This window comes from Verticillium alfalfae, genomic scaffold (genome assembly GCF_000150825.1).
Source record: "Verticillium alfalfae VaMs.102 supercont1.14 genomic scaffold, whole genome shotgun sequence".
Taxonomy (NCBI): domain Eukaryota; kingdom Fungi; phylum Ascomycota; class Sordariomycetes; order Glomerellales; family Plectosphaerellaceae; genus Verticillium; species Verticillium alfalfae.
The window spans coordinates 352,591-366,157 of NW_003315025.1; the positions used below are offsets into that span (position 1 = coordinate 352,591).

The 13,567-nt window shown below is 59.2% G+C and overlaps 5 protein-coding genes across 5 annotated transcripts; 3 read left to right on the forward strand and 2 right to left on the reverse strand.

The window, feature by feature from the left end:
• Window positions 1-663: 663 nt before the first annotated feature.
• VDBG_09072 (conserved hypothetical protein) lies at window positions 664-2,097 on the reverse strand (the record flags this gene model as incomplete). The annotated part of the gene is made up of 1 exon (XM_003000531.1): window positions 664-2,097. The coding sequence occupies one exon, from the start codon at window positions 2,095-2,097 to the stop codon at window positions 664-666; it is 1,434 nt and encodes a 477-aa protein (XP_003000577.1).
• A 2,036-nt stretch (window positions 2,098-4,133) lies between these two features.
• VDBG_09073 (endoglucanase-4) lies at window positions 4,134-5,245 on the forward strand (the record flags this gene model as incomplete). Its single annotated transcript, XM_003000532.1, has 2 exons — window positions 4,134-4,770; window positions 4,824-5,245. The coding sequence occupies 2 exons, from the start codon at window positions 4,134-4,136 to the stop codon at window positions 5,243-5,245; spliced, it is 1,059 nt and encodes a 352-aa protein (XP_003000578.1).
• A 1,106-nt stretch (window positions 5,246-6,351) lies between these two features.
• On the forward strand, window positions 6,352-7,782 carry VDBG_09074 (metal dependent amidohydrolase; the record flags this gene model as incomplete). The annotated part of the gene is made up of 1 exon (XM_003000533.1): window positions 6,352-7,782. The coding sequence occupies one exon, from the start codon at window positions 6,352-6,354 to the stop codon at window positions 7,780-7,782; it is 1,431 nt and encodes a 476-aa protein (XP_003000579.1).
• Window positions 7,783-7,886: 104 nt separating this feature from the next.
• VDBG_09075 (alcohol dehydrogenase zinc-binding domain-containing protein) lies at window positions 7,887-8,909 on the reverse strand (the record flags this gene model as incomplete). Its single annotated transcript, XM_003000534.1, has 1 exon — window positions 7,887-8,909. One exon carries the CDS (start codon window positions 8,907-8,909, stop codon window positions 7,887-7,889), a length of 1,023 nt encoding a protein of 340 aa, XP_003000580.1.
• A 3,487-nt stretch (window positions 8,910-12,396) lies between these two features.
• VDBG_09076 (cutinase) lies at window positions 12,397-13,234 on the forward strand (the record flags this gene model as incomplete). The annotated part of the gene is made up of 3 exons (XM_003000535.1): window positions 12,397-12,600; window positions 12,658-12,872; window positions 12,961-13,234. 3 exons carry the CDS (start codon window positions 12,397-12,399, stop codon window positions 13,232-13,234), a joined length of 693 nt encoding a protein of 230 aa, XP_003000581.1.
• Window positions 13,235-13,567: the final 333 nt, after the last annotated feature.

The following is a 13,567-nucleotide window of genomic DNA, read 5'->3' on the forward strand; positions in this document are numbered from 1 at the left end:
CAAGGGGCTAACTCTAGATAGCAACTGTTGGTGCCGAAAGCTAGATGAGAGGCACGAATGCATTTGGTGACATCCTTGGGAAGAATACCGTTCGTGCCGACTGTCACGCTTCCAACGACCAATGCCACATGGCAAGAAAGTTGCACGTCGCCATCCACATTCAGTCGCCTACGTCACGAACTTGCCGCGGAGCCGACGGGATCCTGTCCGACGCGGTTCTTTGTCCAACACGGAGACTTTCCTGTTCCTTCGATGACATCTTAATTTCAGCCTGCATGGAGCATCATGGTGCCTGTGGCTGCGATCGGGCCTGGAAACGGAGTCGCCTCCACGTACTCGATTCCGCAGGCGCGTCAGCTCAACGAGCCAGGATGAGTAGTTACGCCGCTCAACCAGATTTCTTAGTTTATGGCGGCCAGCTTCTACCCGCGGAGCACAAGAGACACGGGAAGATCTTGGTCGCGCAGCCTCGCGGCAGGAAATTGTACGCATACTGGGATCGCCTTGGAAATACAATCTCGTGATAGATCATCACGCTGCATCATGTCGATATACAGATACTGTGAAATAAAGAACAGGGTATCATAGGATAATTTAGCAAAACACTGTGCATCTCTTCCATACAGCCATCCTGCAACCTCAAGGCCACTCCGTCGCATCTAGTCAACCCTTCTGTGCCGTCGTGACCGTCTCGCTGCCCTTGCCATCTATGATTGAAGCCATTGCAACGACAATCTCTCCCTCCTTCTCTATCTGATCGAAAGCAGGCGGCGCTTCTCCATCTGTAGGTGGCTGGATCCAGGTCTCGTCCACCGGCGGGCGCACCCAGCTCGGGTCAGCCGCGGGGCCGTAGCTCGGCGCCAGGATGATCAGCGGAGCGGTCATCTCATAGCTGACATCCTCGTCCGCGACGTTCATGCGCACGCGCCATTTCAGCTGATGCGAGTGTCGGATATTCCACGTTGTGAAAGAGGGGTAAAAGGTCCCCGTGGAATGGTGCGGCTCGCGGAATCCGACCTGGTGGCCGCCGACGTCGAGGCGGAGATCGAGAAGCGCGCCAAAGTCGCAGGGCGCGACGGCATCGCCGCAGGGGATGAGAACGGGCTTCGCGAGCCTCGACAGGGGCCCGCGCAGCTGGAGTGGCTTCTTGTCCGTGTCGTCCGCCTTCTTGGCGCTGAAGGTGCCGACGCAGCGGATGGCTGTCGTGCTGTGAATCTCCATTCCAATGTCGACGAGCTTGACTTGCTGCGGCACCTTGGCGATGTCTTCCGAGGTGCGGCCCCAGTCCGGGACGGCCTTGACGTAAAAGGGAATGGCGCGTGGGCTGCCGAGCTGGATGACGGTCGGGTAGGCGACCTGAAGGGAGTAGGCGAATCGCGGCAGCTTCGAAGAGCCGAAGAGCTTGCGCGTCTTCTGATGGAAGCTCAGCTCGGCCGTTTCCATGCCAGGGACGAGGCGATGGGAGGCGACGACGCGAAGCGTCTTGGACGTCTTGAGATGGCTGTAGGGGTCGACAGGACTGGCGGTCGCGGCACGAACATGGAGGGGCAGGTCGGCCTCCTTGGACTCGAAATGCCCCTCGCGTGTGTAGCGAAGCTCGGCGTGCAGCCAGTACTCGACGAAACTGTGGTGTCTCTGCGAGAAGATGCCGACGTCTCTAACGTAGAACGTCGGGGGCAAAGCGGTGGAAGCGACAGTCTCGGGGTCCAAAGGCAGGAAGCACATGTCGGCATTGTTGGTCCGAGAGTTGAGAGCGAGGGGGCTGATGTGCGTCGGTAGGGTCACTGCAAAGGGCCATTCTGTTGTCTCGGCGTCATTGGGAATGTGTAATGGTCCTTCATGGAGAGTCTGCGTCATCTCATGAGTATCAAAGTAATTGCAGCGGCCGCGATACGTGGCACTCGTTTGACCATTGCTGACAACCAAGTGTGATTTGGAGCGGCCGTGAAGCTGAATCTTGACGGTCGCATGGGGGCTGACGAGGCCATGTTTACGTGCGACAACCCCTATGAGGGTGTCGCCAGCCGAGAAGACCGGGTTGGGTGCTTCAAGGCGGATGCTGAGCACATGGCTTGTCTTTGCCGTTGTTCGTGGCATGGCGACGGTATTGGAAGTACGTAGGGTTGTGGATAGCGTGGCTCCAGAGTCGTGCACCGATTCAATGACTCAGGTGACAGATGATTCATATACTCCTGACACACATGACATACGTAGGTATGTAGGTAGGTAGCAAGTCGCGGGCGAACTGAGGCCTGAAGGCTGTCGTGATGGACGCTCGAACGGTGGTTGGCTTACGCGTGCGGCGCAGTCGCTTGGCTGGGCTGCCCGACACAAGGCTGATGAGGCGCGGGGTGTGGCTGTGGGATTCCTCCGGGCCACTGCAGGAAGTGGCGTGGGGGGCGGCAGGAAGCGGGAAGGAAGAACGCCTGGCAGCGCTCGCTGTACATGGCACCTTCCGTCCCTAAGCCCGGTCACCACTGTACGTCAACAACGCTTCCTTCGCCAGGCTCCTTCCTCGATACCCAACGACCAAGTTCCTCTGTCGCTGAAGGTCGAAAAATGAAGGACCCGGCACTCGGGCAACTACAACCAAACCCTCTAGGCAGGTGAAGCAGGCGAAGCAGTTCTTTCCGTTTCCCGAGACCCCAGGCCCCAGGCACCACCTGGGTCCTGTCCACGCGATGGCATCGTCTTTTGCAGTGCACCAATTTCTTCTCTAATGATCAACAACCCCGCCTTTTGCAATCTGCAACCAACGAGTCGCAGCTCATTAATCGATCGCCCGTCTTACCGTTTAGCTCTGATCGCCTCGCATCACTAGTCCCATTGGCAACTGGGACTTTGAAAGTCAACCGTCACTTCGATGGCATGGCTGCGGCCGAGCACTACGGATGACCCAGCGACTACGCTGATGCGACTACGCCGATGCAACTACGCCGATGCAACGACGCCGATGCAAAAACGCCGATGTCGATTTCCGACCCAAGATGATCCTGTCTCTACCATGGCCGGCCAGCCCGGACGACGCGCTGCTTAACCGGCGGCACGTATGGCGAGTCATCTATGGATGACGCCGACAGACAACAAGGCACCTGTCATAGCTGCTGGCTGAATCTATCATTCAATCTTTGGCAGACATCCGCTGCCGCAGGCAAAGCGCGAACAGACCCCAACAAACCCAGCAGCAATCTCGTTTTGCAAATCCCCGTTTCATCGTACCGCAAGTGAATGCAAGCGAGGTGAGCATTCCCCAGTCTTGCAGCCCGGTTTTTCAGGTCGAGGCCAGGGCGCCGGTTTCATCGCAGCGCTAAGACGTGCAGATGCACCCCTGGGGCGCTCTATCCCCGGCGCCGACGACTATCTGCCAGGCCTGCCCAGGACACTGCTCTGGCAAGTCCGGCCAGGCGATGGGTGCGGCTCTGATTACCACTGCTGACAGCTCCATCGCGGAATGGCCGACCGGGGTTGGGATTCGCCGCGCACGTCCACAATTGTTCGGGTGACTGCCGAAAGAAGCCAAGCAGATCACGCACAAGCAAGGCCGGCCGGCGGTCCAGGGGGGGGACCAGCCAGCCGACATCAGACGACGGGAGATTCTCCGTGGCCCAACACTGCTGCAATGCATGTTCCCTACCGTTTCGGCTTGATGACCTCGAGTGCGGTGCCTCCAGCGAGCTTCGACCAACACGAGCGGCTATGCTGTCGATGAGCGCCTCCATCACATGGTCGTATCATGAATGGGTCATCGGAAAGGCAGGGGCGGGAAAGGGGTAGCGAAGAGAGTATGTGGGCTTTTACACGACGGAGTCTTCTAAGCTGGCAAGGAGGAGGGGTCGTCGTCGTCGTCGTCGTCGAGAATAAAGGCAGCGCCGCCGCTCCCCTCGACATCGTCTTGTCTCTCTTCTCCTCAGCAGCTTCTTCCTGTACACATTCTTTGGTTCTTTCAACCTTCTACCTTCTTTTTCACCATCAACTTCACATTTGTCGTCTTCACTGTGTGAAGCTGGGACACTCTTTTACCATCACTCATTGAATCAACCCATTTGCACCTTCTTTCTTGCAAACAACGTCCAACCCACTAGCTCCAGCCTTTGACAGCCCACCTTCTTTCACCACACACTCCAAACATCAACATGTCTTCCATCAAGTCTACTATCGCCCTTGCTGGCGCCTTCGCCGCCACGGCCCTCGCCCACGGCACTGTCACCGGCTTCGCTGCCGACGGCAAGTACGAGGGCGGCTACAAGCTCAGCTACTACTACGACAAGATCAACAAGCAGCCTGTGCCTGAGATTGCCGCCTGGTCTGCCGAGAACCTCGACAACGGCTTCGTTGACGGCACTGGCTACGCCACCTCCGATATTGCCTGCCACATCAAGTCGGCGCCCGGTGCCACCACGGCCTCTGTCGCTGCCGGCGGCAAGGTCGACTTCTTCTGGTCCGACTGGCCCGAGTCTCACTTTGGCCCCGTCTTCACCTACGTCGCCAACTGCGGCGGCGACTGCTCGGCCGCTGACAAGGCGACGCTCGAATGGGTCAAGATTGACGAGGCTGGCTACAACGCCGAGACCAAGACGTGGGCTGCCACGGACCTGATCGCCAACAACAACACCTGGACCACCACTGTGCCTGCCACTCTGGCTGCTGGCAACTACGTCTTCCGCCACGAGATCATTGCCATGCACGGCGCCGGTGCCGTCAACGGTGCCCAGAACTACCCCCAGTGCATCAACATTGCCGTCACTGGCTCCGGTACCGACTCGCCCGCTGGTGTTGTCGCCACGAAGCTCTACACTGCTGAGGACCCTGGCATTCACTTTGAGCCCTACGGCGACGTCAGCGGCTACAAGATTCCTGGTCCCGCCCTCTGGACCGGGGGTGCCTCTGCTCCCGCTCCCACGACCCGACGACCCCCGGCGGCGGTAACGGCACCGAGCCCGCCGTCCCCGTGACCCCTACGGCTCCCGCCGAAGAGGTTCCCTCGACACCCGTCACCCCCATTGAGTCCTCGGCCCCGGCTCCCGTCGAGTCCTCAGCCCCAGCTCCTGTTGCCACTGAGGCTCCCACCACTCCTGAGCCCACCACTCCCGAGCCTACCACCCCCGAGACTCCCACGACGCCGGCGCCCACCACGCCCGACGACGTCCTGCCCGAGAACTTCACCCTCAAGACCTTCATCGACTGGCTGAGCCAGTACCTTCCCGAGGGCAACGCGCGCCGCCACGCTCGCGACATGATGAACTAGACGAAACGTCATGAAACAAGATGTACGAAGGCTTGGGATTTTGAACGAGCTTTTGGGTTCTATGTGTATTTATTCATTCTTCTTCTCTGGTGTAAATAGCTGGTCAATTGAACCAAGATGTGTTTCTATCTGCGCTGTCGTGGTGCTGATGTGCTGTGACTCGAGTCGTTACCGAACGTGGAACCGGGTTTCCATCTGATGTGGTCGATCTCATAGCCGATCAAACCTGCCGTGCTCGACCGACCCGTTATGGACCAGTGGGGGCAGTTCATCATAGATGACGATTGACGATCATACGAATACCAGGTTCAATTAAGAGCTGCTTCGACATGACCCTGATGCCGATCTCAACCAGGCTTTGTATTTATGATATGCAAGATGCCTGTCAGAAAGCTCTCTCTTCGGAGCGTCCCTTGACTCACAATCATTCGTGGTCGAGGCGGGCGCCGGTACCAGCTATCAGGATGGCTATCAGGGGCGTGTCGGAGTTCGCCGACGATTTGATTCGGGAGCCTCTTGGGTGAGAGAAGCCAGACCGCTGAAATCTGCGCTGTCTCGGCCCCTCAACATGGATTCTCCACATCTGGATCCCCCCAGATCTGCCCTCCAAGATCGCTCACATGGCCGAGGGTGCCGGATTGCCGTCTCGTGGCCGCGGTTGCAGATAAAGAAATGGATCAAGACAGGCGATAGACAATAGGGCTCAACGCATGGCAAATTTCATTTCGCAAGGTCGCAGTGGCTGGTCGATATCGAAGTTTGGTTCCTGGCTAGCGACCCGGGTCCGGAAGGTCATGTCCATAATTGATAACGCCAGGCCCAAAGCGGCCCATCGCCCCGTCTGGTGATGCTTGTCCCAAGCATTTCGGTGCGGGGATGGCTGCTGGTCAGGGGTATCACTGGAGAAGGATGTTGCCGACATGAATGCTCGCTCCAGCGGTATTGTCATGACAAAGGGTTTGTGAGGTTGGGTGATATTACATGGGGCCAGGCCTCCCGAAAACCTGTCGTTGATTCAACTCTTCTCTTGGGACGCGCCGCATTCCTTTGCTCTTTTATTTTCGGACGCCGTCCAATCCGTCTGTCACTACCTCAGCTCCATCATCATGACGCTCGCCAAGTCTCTCGCTGCGGCTCTGTCGTGCCTCACCCTGGCCCAGGCGACCTGCCAGGTGACTTCGACGTCTGACTCTGGCACGACGCTGTTCAAGGGAACGGTCCTCACCTCGGCCGGCGCACTGCCCAACGCGCGCCTTCTCGTCAGCAATGGGCGCATCAGCTACGTCGGCCGCCAGTGCGGTTTCAAGGCCGACGAGTCGGATGCCACCGTCATCGAGTGTGTCGGCTCGGTCATCTCACCGGGCTTCATCAACACGCACGAACACATCGAGTACGCGACGGTGACGCCCCTCAAGGACATTGGCGAGCGCGCCGACCACCGACACGACTGGCGCCGCGGCCTGCGAGGCCACACCATCCGCCCAGCGCCCGTCAACGGGTCGGCCGTCGAGGCCACGGCCTGGGGCGAACTCCGCCACCTCTTCTCCGGCACGACCTCGATTGTCGGCGGCGCCATGGCCCCCGGCCTCACGCGCAACCTCGACTACGTCGCCGGCGTGGGTCCGGAGATCCCCGCGCCCGTTGCCACCTGGGACATCTTCCCGCTCAACGACGCCGCCGGCATCCTGCGCAACGGCGACTGCGACTACGGCCCCAACATGACGACGGCCGAAAAGGCCGGCAAGCTGTACCGCTACATGGCGCACGTCGGCGAGGGCGTCGACGCCGAGGCCGAGAACGAGTTTCGCTGCCTGTCGAGCGCGACGTACGACACGACGCCCAAGGCCGGCGGCGGCGGGCTCAGCACCGACATCATTGCGCCCAACCTCGCCCTCATCCACGCCCTCGGCCTGACGAAGAGCGACTTTGACCTCGTCGCCGCGCGCAAGGCCACCGTCGTCTGGTCGCCCCGCAGCAACGTCTTCCTGTACGGCAAGACGCTCGACGTCCAGTACCTCCTCGACGCCGGCATCACCGTCGCCCTCGGCACCGACTGGCTGCCGTCGGGGTCGGCGACCATGGCGAGGGAGGCCGTCTGCGGCTTCGCGGCCACCAAGGCGAGCTACGGCCACGCGCTCGACGCCAAGACGCTCTGGGAGATGATGACCATCAACGCCGCCAAGGTGGCCGGCTTTGACCGCTATCTCGGCTCGTTCGAGGTCGGCAAGCTGGCGGACGTGGCCGTCTTTGCGGGCACGCCGAGGGAGGATGCCTTTGCGCAGGCCGTCTTCTCGTCGGGCGAGGATGTCGAGCTCGTCATGCGCGGCGGCAAGGTTCTGCTGGCCGCAGAGAAGATCAAACGGGCTGCGACTGGTGCGTGCGAGTCTGTCGTCGTCGGCCACTCTAACAAGACCATCTGTGTTGAGGAGGAGCTTGGGAGGAGCTATGCCGAGTTTGAGAGCAAGCTTGGCGGTGTGTACCCTGCGCTTCTGCCGGGGGTACCGTCAGGGGAGCCTACGTGTGAGCCGACGAGGTAAATCGGGGAAATTAGGCGAGCTGCAGAAGATGGAGGAAGTCTAATGATCATGTTGTATTCCCGCGCTTGACCTCACTGGCAACCCACGCACGCCAAAAGAGCCACTCAAACTGTGACTATGACCTTTCCCGTCGACGATCCTGACTTGACCCTGGCCACAGCCTTGGGCATGTCCTCGAACGTAAACACAGAATCCACCACTGTCCTGACCTGGCCGTTCGCCATCCACTCGGCAATCTGCTCGAAGCCCGCCCGGTTGCTCTTTGCAAAGTATGCCTCAAACTTGGCCTTCCCTCCGCCCAACATGCTCGGGCACGCCGAGTTCTTGGCTATGGTGCGCATCGTGCTGCCGTCGACCTGGCCGGGCACCATGACGTACTTGCCACCCTTCTTGATAAAGTCGTTTGCGGCGCGGTACAGAGCGGCCTCCTCGCGGTACGCAAAGTCCGCGACGAGGTCAAACACCTGGCCCTTGGCCTTGAGCGCCGCCACGAGATCCTGCGTCCGGTAGTCAATGACCTCGTCGGCGCCGAGCTCGGCGCACAGCGCAACCTTGGCCGTCGACGCTGACACAGTGACGCGCAGCCCGTGCGCCTTGGCAAACTGAATGCCGTACGTTCCCACGCCGCCCGTTCCGCCGTTGATGAACACGGCGTCGCCGGCCTTGCTGTTGAGCACGATGCTCTCGTATGCCGTCATGGCTGCCGTGCCCACGCCCGCCGCCTGTTCGAAGGTGACGTTGGGCGGCATGGCGACGCAGCCCTCCAGCTCCGACACGGTGAACTCGGCCATGGTCCCGGGGATGCTCTTCTGCGTGTCGACCCGGCCGAAGACACGGTCGCCGGCGCGGAGGACGGAGACGGCGCTGCCTGTTGCCGCGACCTCGCCGCTGTAGTCCAAGCCTGGCAGCGGTGTCGGCTTGATGAAGGCTGTTCCCGGAAGCCCCGTCATTTCCGCGAAGAGGGGGTCTGCCGGGTTGATGCCGATGGCCCTGACGCGCACGAGGATCTGCGTCGGTTTGAGGGCTTTTGGGGGCTTCGGGTGGTCTTGGTCCAGAACTAGGCCCCGTTCCAGTGGGAGGTTCTTGTGCTTGTGTATCCAGGCGCGCATCTTGTCGTCGCACGTCATTGTGCTGCGCAACTTGTCAAGATTCAAGGGGAATGTCGTGGTGGTGAAGAGGTTGCTCATGGCATGGAGAATCTTGCTCAATTCTGGTCAGCACGGCATTCAAGTATTGATCTATTTCATGTCAATCAGAACAGGCAAGCGAGAGGCATCGGAGCCGAGGTGTATCTGATGCCGACCACCATGGGCGATCGTCCGGCAATGATGCAGTACTCCGGAGCCGTGGAGACGGCGGCCTCGGTCGGATTTGCGTGCGCTTCACGGGCCAACCCCGATATTTCGTGTTCCGTGCGTCGCTAAGTCCGGCTCCAAAGCCGCGCTGAGTCGTATCCCGGCAGTTTACTTGCGTACGGCCGCAGAGAGCACGAGTCGGAAAATGGTGACGGATTTAACGGGTGTTCTTATCTCCATGATTTCCTTCCCCTTCACTACATAAGTGTTCAGCGCAGAGCATTCATGCCATGATGATCAAGCAGCGGCCTCAATTACGCCGACTGTTGCGCTGGGGCTTGGCTCTCCACAAACCTTGTTTGCGGACGCTGGGCCTGGCTTTCACTGCTTGGATATGGCTCTTGCATCCGACACGAAGTTTGACTAAGCAGATAGCATCCTGGAATCGCAGATGAGAAATCCATCATAAAAGAAATAGTCACCGGGGCCGGATCGACAGTCATGGCCGGATCTTGGAGCGTGATCGCCGTGGTGCCGGCCGGGCCGTATCATGCCGGAAGCGAACTTCTTCCGATCCAGCACCGGCAGCATACAGACAGCTTCGGGGTTCCGCAAGGACCCTGTCGCCGTATGATGGACACAGGAAGCTTGCTGCTTCTTTGTTGATGATATGTCAGCTCGCAGCCATGACCTCAAGAGCGCGGGGTCACCCTGACCCCCTGACTTGAGACAACACATGCTCTCATGGTTCTCCCCGGAATATATCGGGCATTTCGGCTCTGCCTCATCACACCATGGACCGGAGGTCTGGTTTCCGTTGGATTTGAGCCTGATTCGGGATGTGGGGGCTGCCGTGTGGCGGGCTGGGCCCTTCATGCCGGCGGTTGCACCTTGTTGATGCCCATCATATCTGGACCACAACCCCGAACTAGGTACTTCTCTGCATATAGACGCCGCGCAGGTAAGATGGCATCTTACATATTAAATGCAGCCGTCTTCACGCTGGATGGCTTAGCTCTGCAGCTAGTGATCAGGGAGTTGGAAAGTCTTGTTGACAGGCGACGCCCATTTGTTGCAGCACCCACTCTGTTCAGCCACGCTAGCATGAAGTCAAACTGTTCGCAGTACACCTTGATCCGTACTTGTTGACTTCTCGTAGGCGTGAATCGGATCATCGAATGGATCAGCTACACAACCGCCCTCTTCCCACGATCTTTATCAACCACTGGCGCGAGCAGAATCAGCACATACGACCATACCTACTGGAAAACTCGGGATCCCGTCCGCTCTCCCAGCGATAAACCAGTAAGGGCCGGACTAGTAGTTGGGTGGGTGACCACCAGCGAATCCCCGGTGTTGTATGTTTTTGAATTTTGCAAGTGGCATACAGGCCTGGAAGGTGGGTGACGACGCGATGGCGGTGTACTTAGGTGTGACGGTCTTGATGCAGCTTTTCTGCCTTGCAGATAATCTTCAAGTCGCAAAAGATTCTCGATCGAGTCAAGTCTTATTGTTCTCCTCCGAAAACAAGCTCTTGTGCCTGGAAACGATAGGCTCCTTGCCCTCGACCTGTGACACCATCTCATTGATACCCCTCTCATCGAAACAGATGCTTTCCCCCTTGCGTGTGCACCGAGGCTCGCATCTGGACGAATCGTTGTTGTTGAAACTCGTGCTATCGCGGAGAATGTTTCTTTTCGCTGCCCATTGACAGGGCGGTCTTGCAAGCACGAGTCTTGGGCGTGTGATGCGAAACCTCTCGGATAGATTAAAGGGGCGCAGGACTGTCTTGCGGCCTAGGCATCGTCATCAGAGACAGCCCAAACTGGCCCAGCCTTGTTCTTGTTGCTTCGGGGATGACAACGCCACCGGGGTGCCGGTATCGATCTGCATATGCCACAGCGTCACACGGAAAAGTCTGGGGTCGTGCAGCGCGGGGTTTCCCCAGGACTTTGCAATATCGCCATCATGATGCCTCGGCTTCGATGCTTTCAGAGAGGGGAAAGGCTCGCTTCCTCGCATTCCGTCTGCATAGCGCAACGCACTCCGCACTTACTGGCAGCTTACCCCGGATTCTAGCCCTCCATCCCCTCCATCATGCAAGCACCACGAGTGCCGAAGATCTTTGCCCTGAAGATTTCCATTCGTTGGCAGCAACGTCGCCAAATGTCTTGCCCTGCCAGAGTTGCCTGACTAGTGAAATGGCGCCGTCCATCTGCCGATTGGGCTGTTCGTGGAGCCAAAGAGCAACGGCGTCCGCTCGGACTCTTCCATGGTAGCGGAAGCTAGTTAGTGACTACGTCGAAGTCCCGCAACAAGGCGTTACGGTCGCTATACCATCCGGGTGGACACACAACAAAGAGAAAGGGCAAAAAAGGCCTAGAATACTTCCAGGGGTTGACTGGACGAGCAATAGCAAGGTAGCTTGTCTCACGCACAGTCTATGCCATCCGGTATCTCTCGCCACGACATGCCGTCAGCACATGTGCGAGTGCAGAAACACGGCCTGGCCTGATCTCCCCCAACCTGAGCAGTATGAAAAGAATCAAGAAGCAACGCGTTGACCAATCGCGGCTCCCATGCCGACACCCACTGCAATGGTACACCCCGGCTTGACGTTTCCTCCCAGGAGCCCTACTCATACGAACGTTGCAAACAGCCGAGGCTCTGGGCAAGGTTCGACGCGCTGTCATAGGTCCTCCCGCACTGCGCGAGCCTCCACTGATCATCAGAAGCAACGGTCCAACGCGTGGGATGCCTCTGTGGGATGCCTCGCGGCGGACGCCATCCGCAAGATGCGCCGAATTAGGCAAGGCTTCGTCTGTCGTGGGATGTGCCCGTCGGAACATTGTGGTAAGACAGGGGTCTTGGCTCGCCCCCACAGCCAGGGATCTGCCGGGGGCGGCTTGGAGCTCGGGAAAACAACGATCGACAGACTACAACGGGTGAGCTCCATCATCGCGGGTCCAAGTAGAGTAGGAGGAGGCTCTACGCTTGGACTGGCCTACGATAGCGGCTTTCGTGTCCTGAGCTATGGGGTGCGCCGGCGCGATGAATGACTGGTGCCATAGCTCAGCAGGTTGCGTCCTCCGCCCTGACGAAGAGCCAGGCTCTAGTGCTCGAGTGTGCTAGATTGACCTCTTGCGTCGAGTTGGTAAATGATAAATAGGAGTTGAAGTCGCTTCAGAATGATGTTGAAATTCCCACCAGGCTCATCCAGCTCTCGATTCTCCAGCATCTTCTGCCCTTTCTCTTCATTCCTCGCTTCTTCCCACCTGGTGCTATACAAGCAACGTGCCGCCGAACATCAACCGCCATCATGAAGTTCTTCACTGCCACTGCTCTCCTCGCCGGCCTCGCTGCTGCCCTTCCGGCCGCCGTCCCTGAGCTCGAGCTTCAGCCCGCTGGAGCCAGCCACCTTGAAGCTCGCCAGGCCATCACCCGGAACGATCTCCAGAACGGCCGCACGTGCCCCGGCGTCATCTTCATCTACGCCCGCGGTTCCACCGAGAGCGGCAACCTGGTAGGCAGAGCTCATGAAGGGCCAAATGCATGTTCGCAAGGGGGCTGACAAGACCAGGGAACGCTGGGACCCTCCATCGCCACGGCCCTCGAACGCGAGTACGGCAGCACCGGCGTCTGGATCCAGGGCGTCGGCGGCGCCTACGCCGCCACCCTCGGCGACAACGCGCTGCCCGATGGCACGAGCAGCGCCGCCATCCGCGAGATGAAGGGCCTCTTCGAGCTCGCCAACAGCAAGTGCCCCAGCGCCAAAATCATCGCCGGCGGCTACAGGTACGCCCCGAGTTCTGCCCCCCTATTTCCCTGCCCACTACCGGACACGCACAAGGAGACGGAGCTGACGCGAGGGAAACGCAAACAGCCAAGGCGCCGCCCTTGCCGCCGCCTCGATCCGCGACATCTCCTCGACGATCCGCGCAAAGGTCGCCGGCACCGTCCTCTTCGGCTACACCAAGAACCTGCAGAACAGGGGCCGCATCATCAACTACCCGGCCGAGCGCACCCGCGTCTTCTGCAACGTCGGCGACCTCGTCTGCACGGGCTCCCTCATCGTCACGGCCGCGCACCTGACCTACGGCAGCGACGCCAGGGGCCCGGCGCCCGCCTTCCTCATTGCCCGCGTCAACGCTGCTTGAGGGGTGGCTTTGGACGAGACCGGGGTTCGCCGCTCCCGGGTCGACCTTTGGGCGCTGAATACGCGGTCAGCTGCACTTGGGTGGACTGGGAGGGGGGGCCGACGGGTGATGGGCCGGGAGATGGGAGGCAGCCCTGCTGAGTGGGACTGTGAGAGCGCTTTTTGCACATTTGAATGTACTGAGTACATGGTTTTCATTACTTTCTTTGACTATATTATGTAGCGAAAATAACGAGAGCGATGCATCGACCTGAAGTCTGATGGGTGACGGCGTTTTGGTGAGGTGACCTCAGTAGTTCCAAATGCTTCGTACGTCATGTATGGAAAAGCCAGT